The following is a 12,526-nucleotide window of genomic DNA, read 5'->3' on the forward strand; positions in this document are numbered from 1 at the left end:
TCAGAAGGTCCAGGTAGATCAAGCCCCATTTAGTCCTTGCAATGACTTGGAAAAAAAAAAAAAAAAAAAAAAAAAAAAAACCCTTGCATTAGCTTTTATTTCTTCCCAGCTTCACTCTTCCTAGTCCCATGCTCTGCTTCCTGCACCTCCTCAATAAAGTGCCTGCACCTAAGTGCTTGGCTGTGTTTCCAGTTTTAGTTAAAACCCAGGCTGAGACATGTAGATACTCACTTTAATAGTTTCTTGAAGTTCAGCCACCCATCCCAGCTTTTCTCAGACACCAGTAACTTAATTCTCAGAGAAGGGCATTTAGATGCCACTGTGTCCACTTCTTGGATGACTTCATCCCCAGCAATGATAGCCTTGGCCTTAGACATCTGCAACCTATACAGTATGTCGGTGGATTTCATCTGGATGGTTCCAGGCATAAAGACGAGACCTAAAGAAGCCAACAGTTTAGAGAATTGGAAAGGATGGTTTTCTTTGTCCGTAGAGAAGCCTGATATAAACATCAAGCAGGGAGAAAGTGTGGAAGGAGAGAATGGGGAAGTAATGACCAATGGAGACTGTCAACAAAAAAGAGGACTACGGAATAGGGAGTGAATTTAACCTAGGATTCCTTGGGTTGTCAGTCTTAAGGGCCCTACTGAGACAAAGAAAAGAAATTGAATTGCTAATATCACACTGTTGACAGTCTAAGACACATACAATTCTCCTCACCCATTCTCACCCCTCAGAAAAAATTTTCTACAGGAGTTTGCTGTATTCAAAACTCTTATATGATAACTAAAGAATCATGAAGAAAGGCACTTGGAATTATCCATGGTCTTGAAACACCAATAGCTCTAGGTCTTGGCTATTTCTTTCAACCCTCGGACACTAAATGCATTTTTATTAGATGAGAGTGCCTTCAGTTTTACATATACATGTACACACAAAGTATAGTTGTATATATTTATTGGGTACAAAGTGGTATTATAATTTTTGAAGACAATGTGAGATGATTAAATTAAGCAAATTAACATATCCATCACCTCAAGTATTTAACATTATTTGTGATGAGAACATTAGAAATTTTTGCTCTTAATGATACTGAAATTTACAGTACTCAATTATTAGCTATATTTAGCATGCTGTACAATTTATCTTTAAAAATTAGGCTTATTCCTTGCACATAACTGAGGTTTTATACCCCATGATTATCACCTTCCTAAATTCTTGTTCTTCGTTACTATCTTAATGAGACTCCTTTGAGTTTTAAAATCTTCTGTAGAATAACTAGACTTAGGGCCAGGCATGGTGGCTCATGCCTGTAATCCTAGCACTTTGGGAGGCCAAGGAAGGCGAATTATTAGAGGTCAAGAGTTCAAGACCAGCCTGGCCAACGTGGCGAAACCCCAGCTTTACTAAAAATACAAAAATTATCTGGGCTTGGTGGCACATGCCTGTAATCCCAGCTACTCTGGAGGCTGAGGCAGGAGGATTGCTTGAACCTGGGAGGCAAAGGTTGCAGTGAGCCAAACTCACACCACTGCACTCCAGGCTGGACTACAGAGGGAGACTCCATAAAAAAATAAATAAATAAAAAAAGTAAAGAAAGAAAGAAAAAGAAAGAAAGGAAGAAAGAAAAGAAAGAAAAGAAAAACTACACAGGTTTCATTTTTTATGAAGCTTAAACCACATGCCCCTCCTGTTAAATAGCTTTTAATCTTAGCTCACTTTCTTCCCACTCTCAACACTTTGGGATTCTCACTGCACACCTGTAAATATCCTCGAATGTTTCTCTACCATGGTGGTCATATTGAGTGAGACACAGAACAATAGACACAACTTTTCCTCTGGGTTCTCCTTTCCGTCTGGCTATAATTTCAGTATGTCACCTTTCTTTCTGACTTGTTCTCTCTTTCCATGGGCTTCCAAGTTCCTGCAATTGGTTTGGTTGCCTCTGATAGTTTCTAATTCCTGGCTGCATTTATGTCTTTCTCTTTACCCACTCTCATGCTCAGCCCATTGTTCCCAGAATATGGGGTGGTTGGGAATTTTCAGTTGGGGTTAGGCTGTGTGCAAACAGAGGTGGAAAGGGCAGTTTGTGAAAGAGGTTGCTGGAGTTTCTTGAGGTTCTTTTTTATACCACTGTACTTCTCATCCTTTTAATGTAAAAGTTGATGATTCTCAAATTTCTGTCTCCACCTCAGATTTTAGACCCTTAAATTCAACTTGTCATCACTTCTGGAACATCACATGGACATCCCAGACTCAACATGCCCAAATTGAACTTGTCGTCTTTTCCTAACACATCCATATCTCTTTCTATATCTGTGTTCTTCACTCCAGTGAAAAACAGCACCATCCACCCACTTGCTGAAATGTCTGTGACTTCTCTCTCTCTCCCTCGCGTCTTCCTTGAAAAACGCTGTTATTCGTTCCCCTCAATTGCCTGTTAAATCCACTTATCTCCATCTCTACTACCTCAACCAAATTGAAGCCATCACCATTCCTTCACCTCTTATTGGAGATTTCCAATCCCACTATTGCCTTCTTCATCCCATTCCCTATTGAGCATCCAGTATGACCATCCAGAGGATGATCATGTCACTCAATGCATCAATGGTTGAGTGTTACTCAATCCATCAATCATTTTCCATTCACCACTGGATAAATGTCTACAACTCTTACCATGGCCCACAAGGCACTGCCAATTTAGCACCTGGCCACCTTTACATGTTCATTCTATTGCCACTACTTTCTTTTTATGGCCTGGACTTTAGGCACACAGATATCCTTTTAGGTTCTTTTGTAATTTCCAAGCTTCCCTCCCCTGTGACTTTGAAAATGCCTTTGCAAAAATTATGACACTGAAGGAAATCTGACACAGCTGACTTCATCTTGTTTCCAACCTCATAAGCTATCTGTCTTTGCTCATTCCTGGACATAGTCCAAGCTAACTATGGGAGGAATCCAGCTTATAGTCTAACTTTAAAATAAAAATGATAATAGCTCCTTCCTGAAACTAACTACCTCCATGCTTAGAGACTGAAACTGCCTTTGGAAAAATAACAAATTGGTCACAAGGCTAGAATTATAGTTCAGGAGTCATGGAGCCAGAGGTCACAAGATTTGTAACCTCCCCAGTTTCTCCTGTAGATTACTTCACTATGGTAAAACCTAAGACTGATGTTTGAGGTGTTCTTCAGACCTTGCATTCTGATGGACCAGCTTGCACTACCCAGACCAGTAACTGATACCAAGAAACTAACTCAACCAGTTCTGTGATCTCTGAGGAGTTGACTCAGTACAAGAAGACAGCTTGAACCCATGTTTTCATCCCCAGGCAAACATATCAGCATTTCCTATTCCCTAGCCTCCTGCATGCCAAAGCATCCCTGAAAAACTCTGGTCTCTGATTTCCTGGGAAGGTGGATTTGAGAAACATCCTCCATCCTTCAGCTTGGCTGTCTATGCAATTATTAAACTCTTCTCTACTGCAACTCCTACTGTTTTCAGTGTTTGGCTTTTCTGGGCAGAAATCATCAGATGATTACATCTTTACATATGCTGTTCCCTTTGCTTGGCACAACCCTCTCTATCTCTTGGCAAAATCCTACTCATCCTGCAGATCTCAGCTCAAATGTCACTTCCATGGAGACTTTGTTACTCCTCATATTGGTTAATTCAAGTCTTCTTTTAGACCAGCATTGGCAAACTTTTTCTGCAAAGGGCCAAATAGTAAATATTTTAGGTTTTATGGATCAGACACTCTCTTGTTCCAACTACTCAAGTTGCCACTATAGTGCAAATGCAGCCACATATAATATGGAAACAAGTGGGCATAGCTGTGTTACAATAAAACTTCATTTACAAAAACAAGCTGTGGGCAGGATTTGGCCTGCAGGTCACAGTCTGCCAAATTTGTTTTAATAGATTTTAATAGAATTCTCATGCCACTTATCATAATTCTGATTAAATACTTATATGTGCAATTAATAGTTCAAGAGCTTTCTCCAAAGGTCTGTAAGTCCCATGAATATGTAAATTATGTCGTTGTAGTTGTTCACTCTGCATAAGTGCTTGGCACATAGTTTGCTTAAATAAGTGGAAGAAGGGAGATGCCTTTCTTCATATGAGAGAGGACAGCATGCTCCAAGGAGGGGACTTCTTTTGGAAGAGGTGGCTGCATTTCTCTGCTATCAGTTTTCTTCACAAGGAAGACAGTTCTCTGTCAAGGTAGTCAGTTACCAACCTGCTCGAATGCAGCCCAAGATCAGCAGCCACCACTCAGGCACTCGGGGCAGCACCACTGCCACACGGTCCCCACGCTGCAAGCCACAGGCTTCCGAGAGGACGTTGGCTGCCTGTTGGCTGATTTCATTCAATTCTCTGAAATTCCATATCAATTCCTTCCCCTTCCCATTCACCCACCACAGGGCTGGGCTCGGGGGTCGCTTGCCAGCCTGAAGAAAGAGAAGCCCTGTTGATTAGGGGGCACTGGTACACAAGTAGGTAGGATAAATTCCAAGTCTTGGGATTGCCAAGTTGGTGCTTAGTAAGCTTTTTTATCTCAGCACCTCCATACAGTCTTAAAAAGTATTGAAAACCCTAAAGAGTTGTTATTTATGTGAGTTATATCTATCAATATCTACCATAGTAGATATTAAAACAGAATTTTTATAAATGCATGCTTTCAGAAATAATAGTAATAAACCCATTATATGTTAGCATGCATAATTTTTTATAATGATAAAGTATACTTTTCAAAATGAAAAAATAATGAGGAAAGTGGCATTATTTTATTTATTTATTGCATCTATTTATTCTGCAATTTCCTTTAATGTTTTAGGAGAATAACATTGGATCCTCTCATCTGCTTCTGCATTCACTCTGTTGTGAGTACCAACATGTACCTTCTGGAAAATGCTATTGAATACTCATGAAAGAATTAGAATAAAAAGGCAAATATCGCTTTAGGTTTATTTATATCTCTATTTACTTATTTTTTTTTTATTTTGTGGTAAAAATACATATAACATAACATTTCCAATTTTAACTATTTTTAAGTGTATGGTTCAGTGGCATTAAGTACATTCTCATTGTTATGCAACAATCACCACCATCCATCTCCAGAACTTTTTCATCATCCAAAGTGAAAACTCTGTCCCCATTACACAATCACCCCTCATCCTCTCTCCCCTTAGGCCCGATAAACACCATTCTACTTTCTGTCTCTATGAATCTGACTATTCTAGATACATGATATTGTTTGAATATTTGTCCTCTCCAAGTCTCATGTTGAAATGCAATCCCCAATGTCAGAGGTGGGGCTTGGTGGGAGGTGATTGGATCATGGGGACAGGTCCCTCATGAATGCCTTAGCACCATCCCCTTGGTGATAAATGAGTTTACATAAGACCTGGTTGTTTAAAAGTGAGTGGTACCTTCTCACTCTCTGTCTTGCTCCTGATCTTGCCCTTTGTTATGCCTGCTCTTTCTTCATCTTCCACTATGATTGTAAATTTCTTGAGGCCCTCATCAGAAGCAGATGCCAGCACCATGCTTCCTGTACACTGTGCAGAACTTGGGCCAATTAAACTTCTTTTCTTTATAAATTACCTAGTCTCAGGTAGTCCTTTACAACAACACAAGAACAGCCTGATACAGAAAACTGGTACCAGAAGTGGGATATTGCTATAAAGATACCTGATGATGTAGAAGTAACTCTGGAACTGGTCATGGGAAGAAATTGAAGAGTTTGGAGGGCTTAGAAGAAGACAGAAAGATGAGGAAAAGCTTGGAACATCTTAGACACCAGTTAAATAGTTGTGACCAAAATGCTGATAGAATTATGGACAGTGAAATCCAGGCAGACCGGATTTCAGATGGAAATAAGAAACTTTTAGGGAACTGAAGCAAAGGTCCCCCTTCCTATACTTTAGCAAAGAACTTGTCTGCATTGTATTCATAGTCTAGTGATCTGTGGAAGTTATAACTTAAGAGTAATGACTTAGGAAATCTGACAGAAGAGATTTTTAAGCAACAAAGCATTCAAGATTTGACCTGAAGATTTGACCTGAATAAATAATTTTGAATATACGTAACAATGGAATATTATTTCAGCCTTAAAAATGAAGGAAATTCTGACTTATGTTACAACATGGATAAACTTTGAAGACATGCTAAGGGAAATAAGTCAGACACAAAAGAAATACTGTATGATTTCATTTATATAAGGTATTGTATTAGGCTGTTCTTGCATTGCTATAAAGGAATATCTGACACTGGGTAATTTATAAAGAAAAAAGTTTAATTGGCTCACAGTTATGCAGAGTGTACAGGAAGCATGGTGCTGACATCTGCTTCTGGTGAGGGCCTCAGGAAGATTACAATCATGGAACAAGGTGAACGGGGAGCAGGTGCATCACATGGCAAGATCAGGAGCAAGAGAGAGAGAGCATAGGGAAGTACCACGTTTGTTTAAACAACAAGATCCCTCATGAACTCATGCATAGCCAAGGGGATGGTGCTAAGTCATTGGTGTTGGACCTGCCCTTCCACCAGGCCCTACCTCCAACTCTGTGGATTACATTTCAACATGAGATTTGGAGAAAACAAATATCCAAACTATATCACTTTGCTCCTGCCCTTCCAATTCTCGTGTCCTTCTCACATTGAAAAATACAATAATATATTTTAAAGAGATTTTTTGTCTATTTGTTAGTAAGTATTTGGGCCGTTTAACCTTTCAACTACTGTGAATAAAGCTACTGTGAACATGAGTGTACACATATTTCTCGGAGACCCTGATTTTAAGGTTTTTTTGGTGTATGCCCAGAGTTGGAATTGCCGAATGGTAATCCTATTTTTTAATTTTTGGAGAAAATGTCATATTGTTTTCCATAATAGCTGTAACATTTTACATACCCATCATGATGCACAAGGGTTCTATTTTCTCTGTTTTATTGTAAAATAGACTCTTCGCATATCCCCTGAAAGAGTCTCATGGATCCTCAGGGGTTCTCAGATCATAGTTTGAGAGTAATGATGCAAAATGAAAGAGAAAACATGTTGGCAATTTTACTAGATATTTCAAAATTTGGCTCCATCAGAGTTATACCACCTTGTGGTAACACATGAGAGTGTCTGTTTCTTCACAGCCTTGCCAATAGAGTTGTTAAACCTTTGTATTTTGTTCTTGCTCATTCCTGGGCATAGACCAAACTAACTATGGGAGGAATTTAGTTTATAATTTAACTTTAAAGCAACGATGACAATAGTCTCTTCCTGAAACCAACTCCCTTCTTGTTCGTGGACCTAAACCCCTTTGTGAAATTAATGCAATTCCACGGCATTAGAATTATGGCAGATGATAGGGACCTCAATTCTGCTAAGCTATAAGCATAGTCAGGCAGTAACCAGCTGTTGTTCCCTAGCTTGCTTACTGCTTAGGAGTCATGTAACCAGAAGCCACACTTTGTAACTTCACCAATGGCTCCTGTAGATAACATCACTATTGTAAAATCTAAGACTGGCCTTTGAGATATTTTTCAGACATTTGCATTCTGGAAAATGTAGTGACACTACCTAGACCCATGACTCTATAGCAAGGAACTGACTTTACCTGTCCTGTGACTGCCTTACCCAGAAACAGACTCAGCACTTGAAGACATTTCTCACATCTCTATAATTTCATTCCCAACCAATCAGTAGCACCCATTCCTTAGCCCCCTGCCCACCAAATTGTCTTTTGATAACCCTAGTCTCTGAGCTCTCAAGGGGGCAGATTTGAGAAATATCTCCCATCCTTCCACTAAGAGGCCTTGTGATAATTAAACTATTTTTCTGAAAGAAAAAAAAATCTTTTGTATTTCACTAACAAGATAGGTGCAAAAATGTTATTTCAGTAAAATTTTCAGTTGCTTTACTCTTATTATGAGGGAGGTGATAATTTTTTTATGTTTAATGGCCATTTGAGTTCACTTTTTTGTGAACTATCTGTTCATATACTTTGCCCAGTTTTATAATGAGTTGCACTCTTTTATTCTTGGTTTCTACAAGCTCATTTCATATTATTAACTTTTTGCTGTCATATGAGTTGAATATTTTCCCCACAGTTGTCATTAGTCATTTATTTTGCTAATGGTGTTATCTGTGAACGGATAAATTTTTTTATGTTTATATAGCAAGTTTACTTTTACGGATTCAGAATGGTGAGTCATGGTAGTAAGGGCCTTCCTCAATATTTAAAGGGCCTTCCTCATATTTAAAGGAAGTATAACTTTTAAAAAATCCAGAAATCTAAATTTTTGTTTGAAAATTTTCAATTTTAAAATGTTAACCTTATGTTTTTTTTTTAAGAGTACCCACACCTAGGGCCATCTTCAGTCTAGAGGCAAGGCATTTGCAATCTCCACACTAAGACTGTTTCATAGTGTTGGGAACTTAGGACATCATGTCATAATCATGACTCTTTCTGAGCACCAATGTATTAAGCCCATGCTGGTAGCTCCACCCCTTCCCCTACCCCTAGCTAGAATGAATCCTTCCATCCTACAGAGTCACAGGACTTCAGGTGAAGGCAATTGATGGATCAGCAGTGAATGGATTAAAAGTCTAGAAGCTCAGGGCTGGGAGGGAAAATCAGAAATTTCTTCAGCTTTTTATTTCTTGGATGTCTCATATTGAAGCCCTTTTGATAACTGTTGCCTCATAACTATCTTACTTGCCCACCTGTATTGACAGGGACACGTGACCTAACTTTCTGGGAAGACTCAGTCTTTGATCAGTGCTAATTCGCCCCCCACTTTTTTGAGAGACAGGATCTCACTCTGTGGAGTGTGGTGGTGTGACCACAGTTCACTGCAGCCTCCAACTCCTGGGCTCAAGCAATCTTCCCACCTCAACCTCCTGAGTAGCTAGGACCGCAGGTATGCACCACCATGCCTGGCTAATTTTGTTTTAAAATTTTTGGTAGAGACCGAGTCTTCCTGTGTTGCCCAGGCTTAATTTGCTGTTATTAGATTCAAACCTACCTCTTCTACGACCCCAGACCACTAGTCCTCATTTCACCCTGGGAGGTCACAACAGAGCATGCACAGTCTACATACAGTGTAAACAAACTGTGTGTTGGCTGTCAGGGAGTTACCAGGTTGCCACGCTCCTATGCCTTTCTTCCTTCCAAGCTCATGCAGTCTCTCTCCCATACTCTACTGCCTTCATGGAAGATGAGTGTTTTGTCCATAGCATATTACAGTGCCTTACATGTAATAAGTACTTAACAAATATTTACTGAATTAATGGATGAATTTTAAAAGTCAACCGAATTGTCTCACTTTGTGCCTCTTTTCCACCCCATTACCTTCTCCATGTCAGCCCAGTGATCCAACACATCACTAGCAAAGTTAAACTTGGCCGGCGCTTCCTGGTGGCCCCACTGCACGGACACCAGTTGCCTAGTATTAATGTAGAGAGTGCGGCTGGACATCTGAGTACCCCACAGGGTGCAAAGTCCCTGAACTTTTCGCAGCCAATGCATGTTCAGACCTGTAAAAGAAAGAAGAGACACAGGTGAGAGCTTCTTTAACAGATTGCTCTACTGATCATCAGCAGCTTCAGGAGATTCATCCCAACCTTACAGGATTCTTTCCAGGAATTAATTTGCTGTGGTTATGAGTAAACTGGCACTCAGCATCTGTTTCAGTCTCCTTGTGGGGTGCTGTTTTCTAAAGGCACAAGATCATACAGACCCAATCCTAGATCCTACGTCTTCAACACTTCTGACAGTTTTGTGAATACCCAATTCCATATAATAAATCCCCTTGTGCTAAAATACAGTGGGTATTGTATTGTTGTTCCCAGAAATTCACTCCCTTCCTATTCTAGGATTATAAATCCCCATTCATTTTTATGTGACTTCCCAGTGCATTCAGGAGGAAGAATATGTATCCACCTCTCATTGACTTTGGCTTGCTCATGAAATATGCTTTGGTCAATGAGATGTGAGTGTCTGGAATTGTATGGTTCATCAGAAACTCTCACATTTCTCCCCTCTGCCTGAGACTTGCATAACCCAGCTCATGCTGTACTTTCAGACTGGGACTCAGAACAACAAGAAATGTGGAGTTGAGCTGAGCCTAGAATGGCCACTAGCAACACACAGACCCATAGGGGGAAAATATGTATGACCAAAAGCTACTAAGATGTATAGGGTGTTTGTTACTGTAGCAAATGCTATCTAATACAAGTAGCATTCTTTTCTTTAAATTGAATCTGGACCGATACATCCTAAATCCCAGATCCTATGCATCTAGTGTGCAGGACCTAATACAATCACTTTGGAAATTATAACTGTCATAATTTTTGTTTCTATATAAATTCTTTATTGGTGACTTGTGACATTTTTGTGCACCCATCACCCGACGAGTATACACTTAACACTTACAGTATACACTTAACAGTATACATTTAACCCACTTTGTACCCTTTTATCCCTTACCTCCTTCCCATCATTTCCCCCAAGTCACCAAAGTTCATCGTATCATTCTCATGCCCTTGCAATCTATAGCTTAGCTCCCACTTATGGGTGAGAACATATGATGTTTAGTTTTCCATTCCTGAATTACTTCATTTTGAACGATGGTCTCCAATCCCATCCAGATTGCTGCAAATGCCATTAAGTCATTCCTTTTTATGGCTGAGTAGTATTTCATTGTATAGATATACACTATATATGATACTATATATTATATATACTATGTATGCATTACATATAGTATATATGAAATATGAAAAATTCTATTTTATATATGTTTACATTTTATATAATATATATAATATGGATATTATGTATATTGCCACATGCCTGTGCCTTTCTTCCTTCTAAGCTCATGCTGTCTCTCTCCCATACCATGCTGCCTTCATGGAAGATGATATATATTTTTTATATATATATATTAAAAAAATCCATAAGCTTGGAATGAAGAAAGGCACAGGAGTGTGACAATATAGATATATATATAATATGCGTACTATGTTATATATAATATATAGATATATTATATATAATATATGGATATTATATATGTTATATATATTATATAAAATATAATGTAATACACATATAATATAATAATATATAATATATCCATATGTTATATTATAAATATGTTATATATAATATAATATATACTGTATATTATATCTATATCTATATATGCTATACTATTATATATCTATAAGTGGTGAGAGTGAGCATTCATGTCTTGTTCTAGTTATCAGAGTGAATTTATATATAAAATAGTATAGTGTATATATAGATATATAATATATGATATGTAATAATATATAATATATAATAGTATGTTATGTATAGATATATAACACTATACTATTATATAATATATACAATATTATATAGAGAGGTACATAGTATACTATTATATAGTGTGGCCATATATAGTATATATATAAAATATATAAAAATATATAAAAATTTATATTTTTATATATAAAAATCTTATAAAAATATGTTTTTATATATTTTATATATACTTATATTTTATATATACATATTTTATATATACTTATATTTACATATTTTATATATATTTATATTTTACATAATATGTATTGCCACACTCCTGTGTCTTTCTTCCTTCCAAGCTCATGGTGTCTCTCTCCCATACCATACTGCCTTCATGGAAGATTTTTTATTTATATATATATATATATAAAAAAAATATATATGTTATATGTTCATGAGCTTGGAAGGAAGAAAGGCACAGGAGTGTGGCAAAATATATTATATATTATATACAATATAAATATATATACAAATATATAAATATATTTTATATATTTTATGTTTTATATATACTATATATAGCCACACTATGTGATATATAGTATATATAGATATATAAAATATATGCATAGTATTATATATTATATTATATATTATATAATTATAAAATGTATATATGATATATTTCATATATATCATATATTATATAATTATATATACACTATACTATATATAAAAATATGTTATATATTTATATAGAAATATTAAAAAGTTATAAAAATATATAAATATTATATATTATATATTATATATATACACACAGGTTTCTTTACTTGTTGATTGACAGGCATTTGGGCTGGTTCCATATTCCTGTAATTGTGAATTGTGCTACTATAAATGTGCATGTGCAGTGACTTCTTTCGTATAATGACTTATTTTTCTCTTGGTAGATATCCAGTAGTGGGATTGCTGGATCAAATGGTAGTTCTACTTTTAGTTCTTTGACAAATTTCCACACTGTTTTCCATAGTGGTTGTACTACCTTACATTCCCACCAGCAGTGTAGAAGTGTTCCCTTTTCACCACATCCACACCAACATCCATAATTTTTTTATTTTTTTATTACAGCCATTTCTGCAAGAGTAACGTGGTATTGCATTGTGGTTTTGATTTGCATTTCCCTGATCATTAGTGACGTTGAGCATTTTTTCATATGTATGTTGGATCTTCTTT

At 37.0% G+C, this 12,526-nt stretch overlaps 1 protein-coding gene across 1 annotated transcript in view; it reads right to left on the reverse strand.

Moving 5' to 3' along the window:
* Positions 1-12,526, reverse strand: part of LOC112614781 (acyl-coenzyme A synthetase ACSM2B, mitochondrial) — a 35,255-nt gene that overhangs the window by 17,637 nt on the left and 5,092 nt on the right. Inside the window, exons 2-4 of the mRNA XM_025371501.1 lie at positions 9,350-9,534; positions 4,241-4,451; positions 232-439 (exon numbers count right to left, since the gene is read on the reverse strand). Coding sequence (XP_025227286.1) covers positions 232-439; positions 4,241-4,451; positions 9,350-9,526 — 596 coding nt within the window. The 5' untranslated portion in view covers positions 9,527-9,534. The remainder of the gene's footprint in view (positions 1-231; positions 440-4,240; positions 4,452-9,349; positions 9,535-12,526) is intronic.

Source organism: Theropithecus gelada, chromosome 20 (assembly GCF_003255815.1).
Source record: "Theropithecus gelada isolate Dixy chromosome 20, Tgel_1.0, whole genome shotgun sequence".
Lineage (NCBI taxonomy): Eukaryota > Metazoa > Chordata > Mammalia > Primates > Cercopithecidae > Theropithecus > Theropithecus gelada.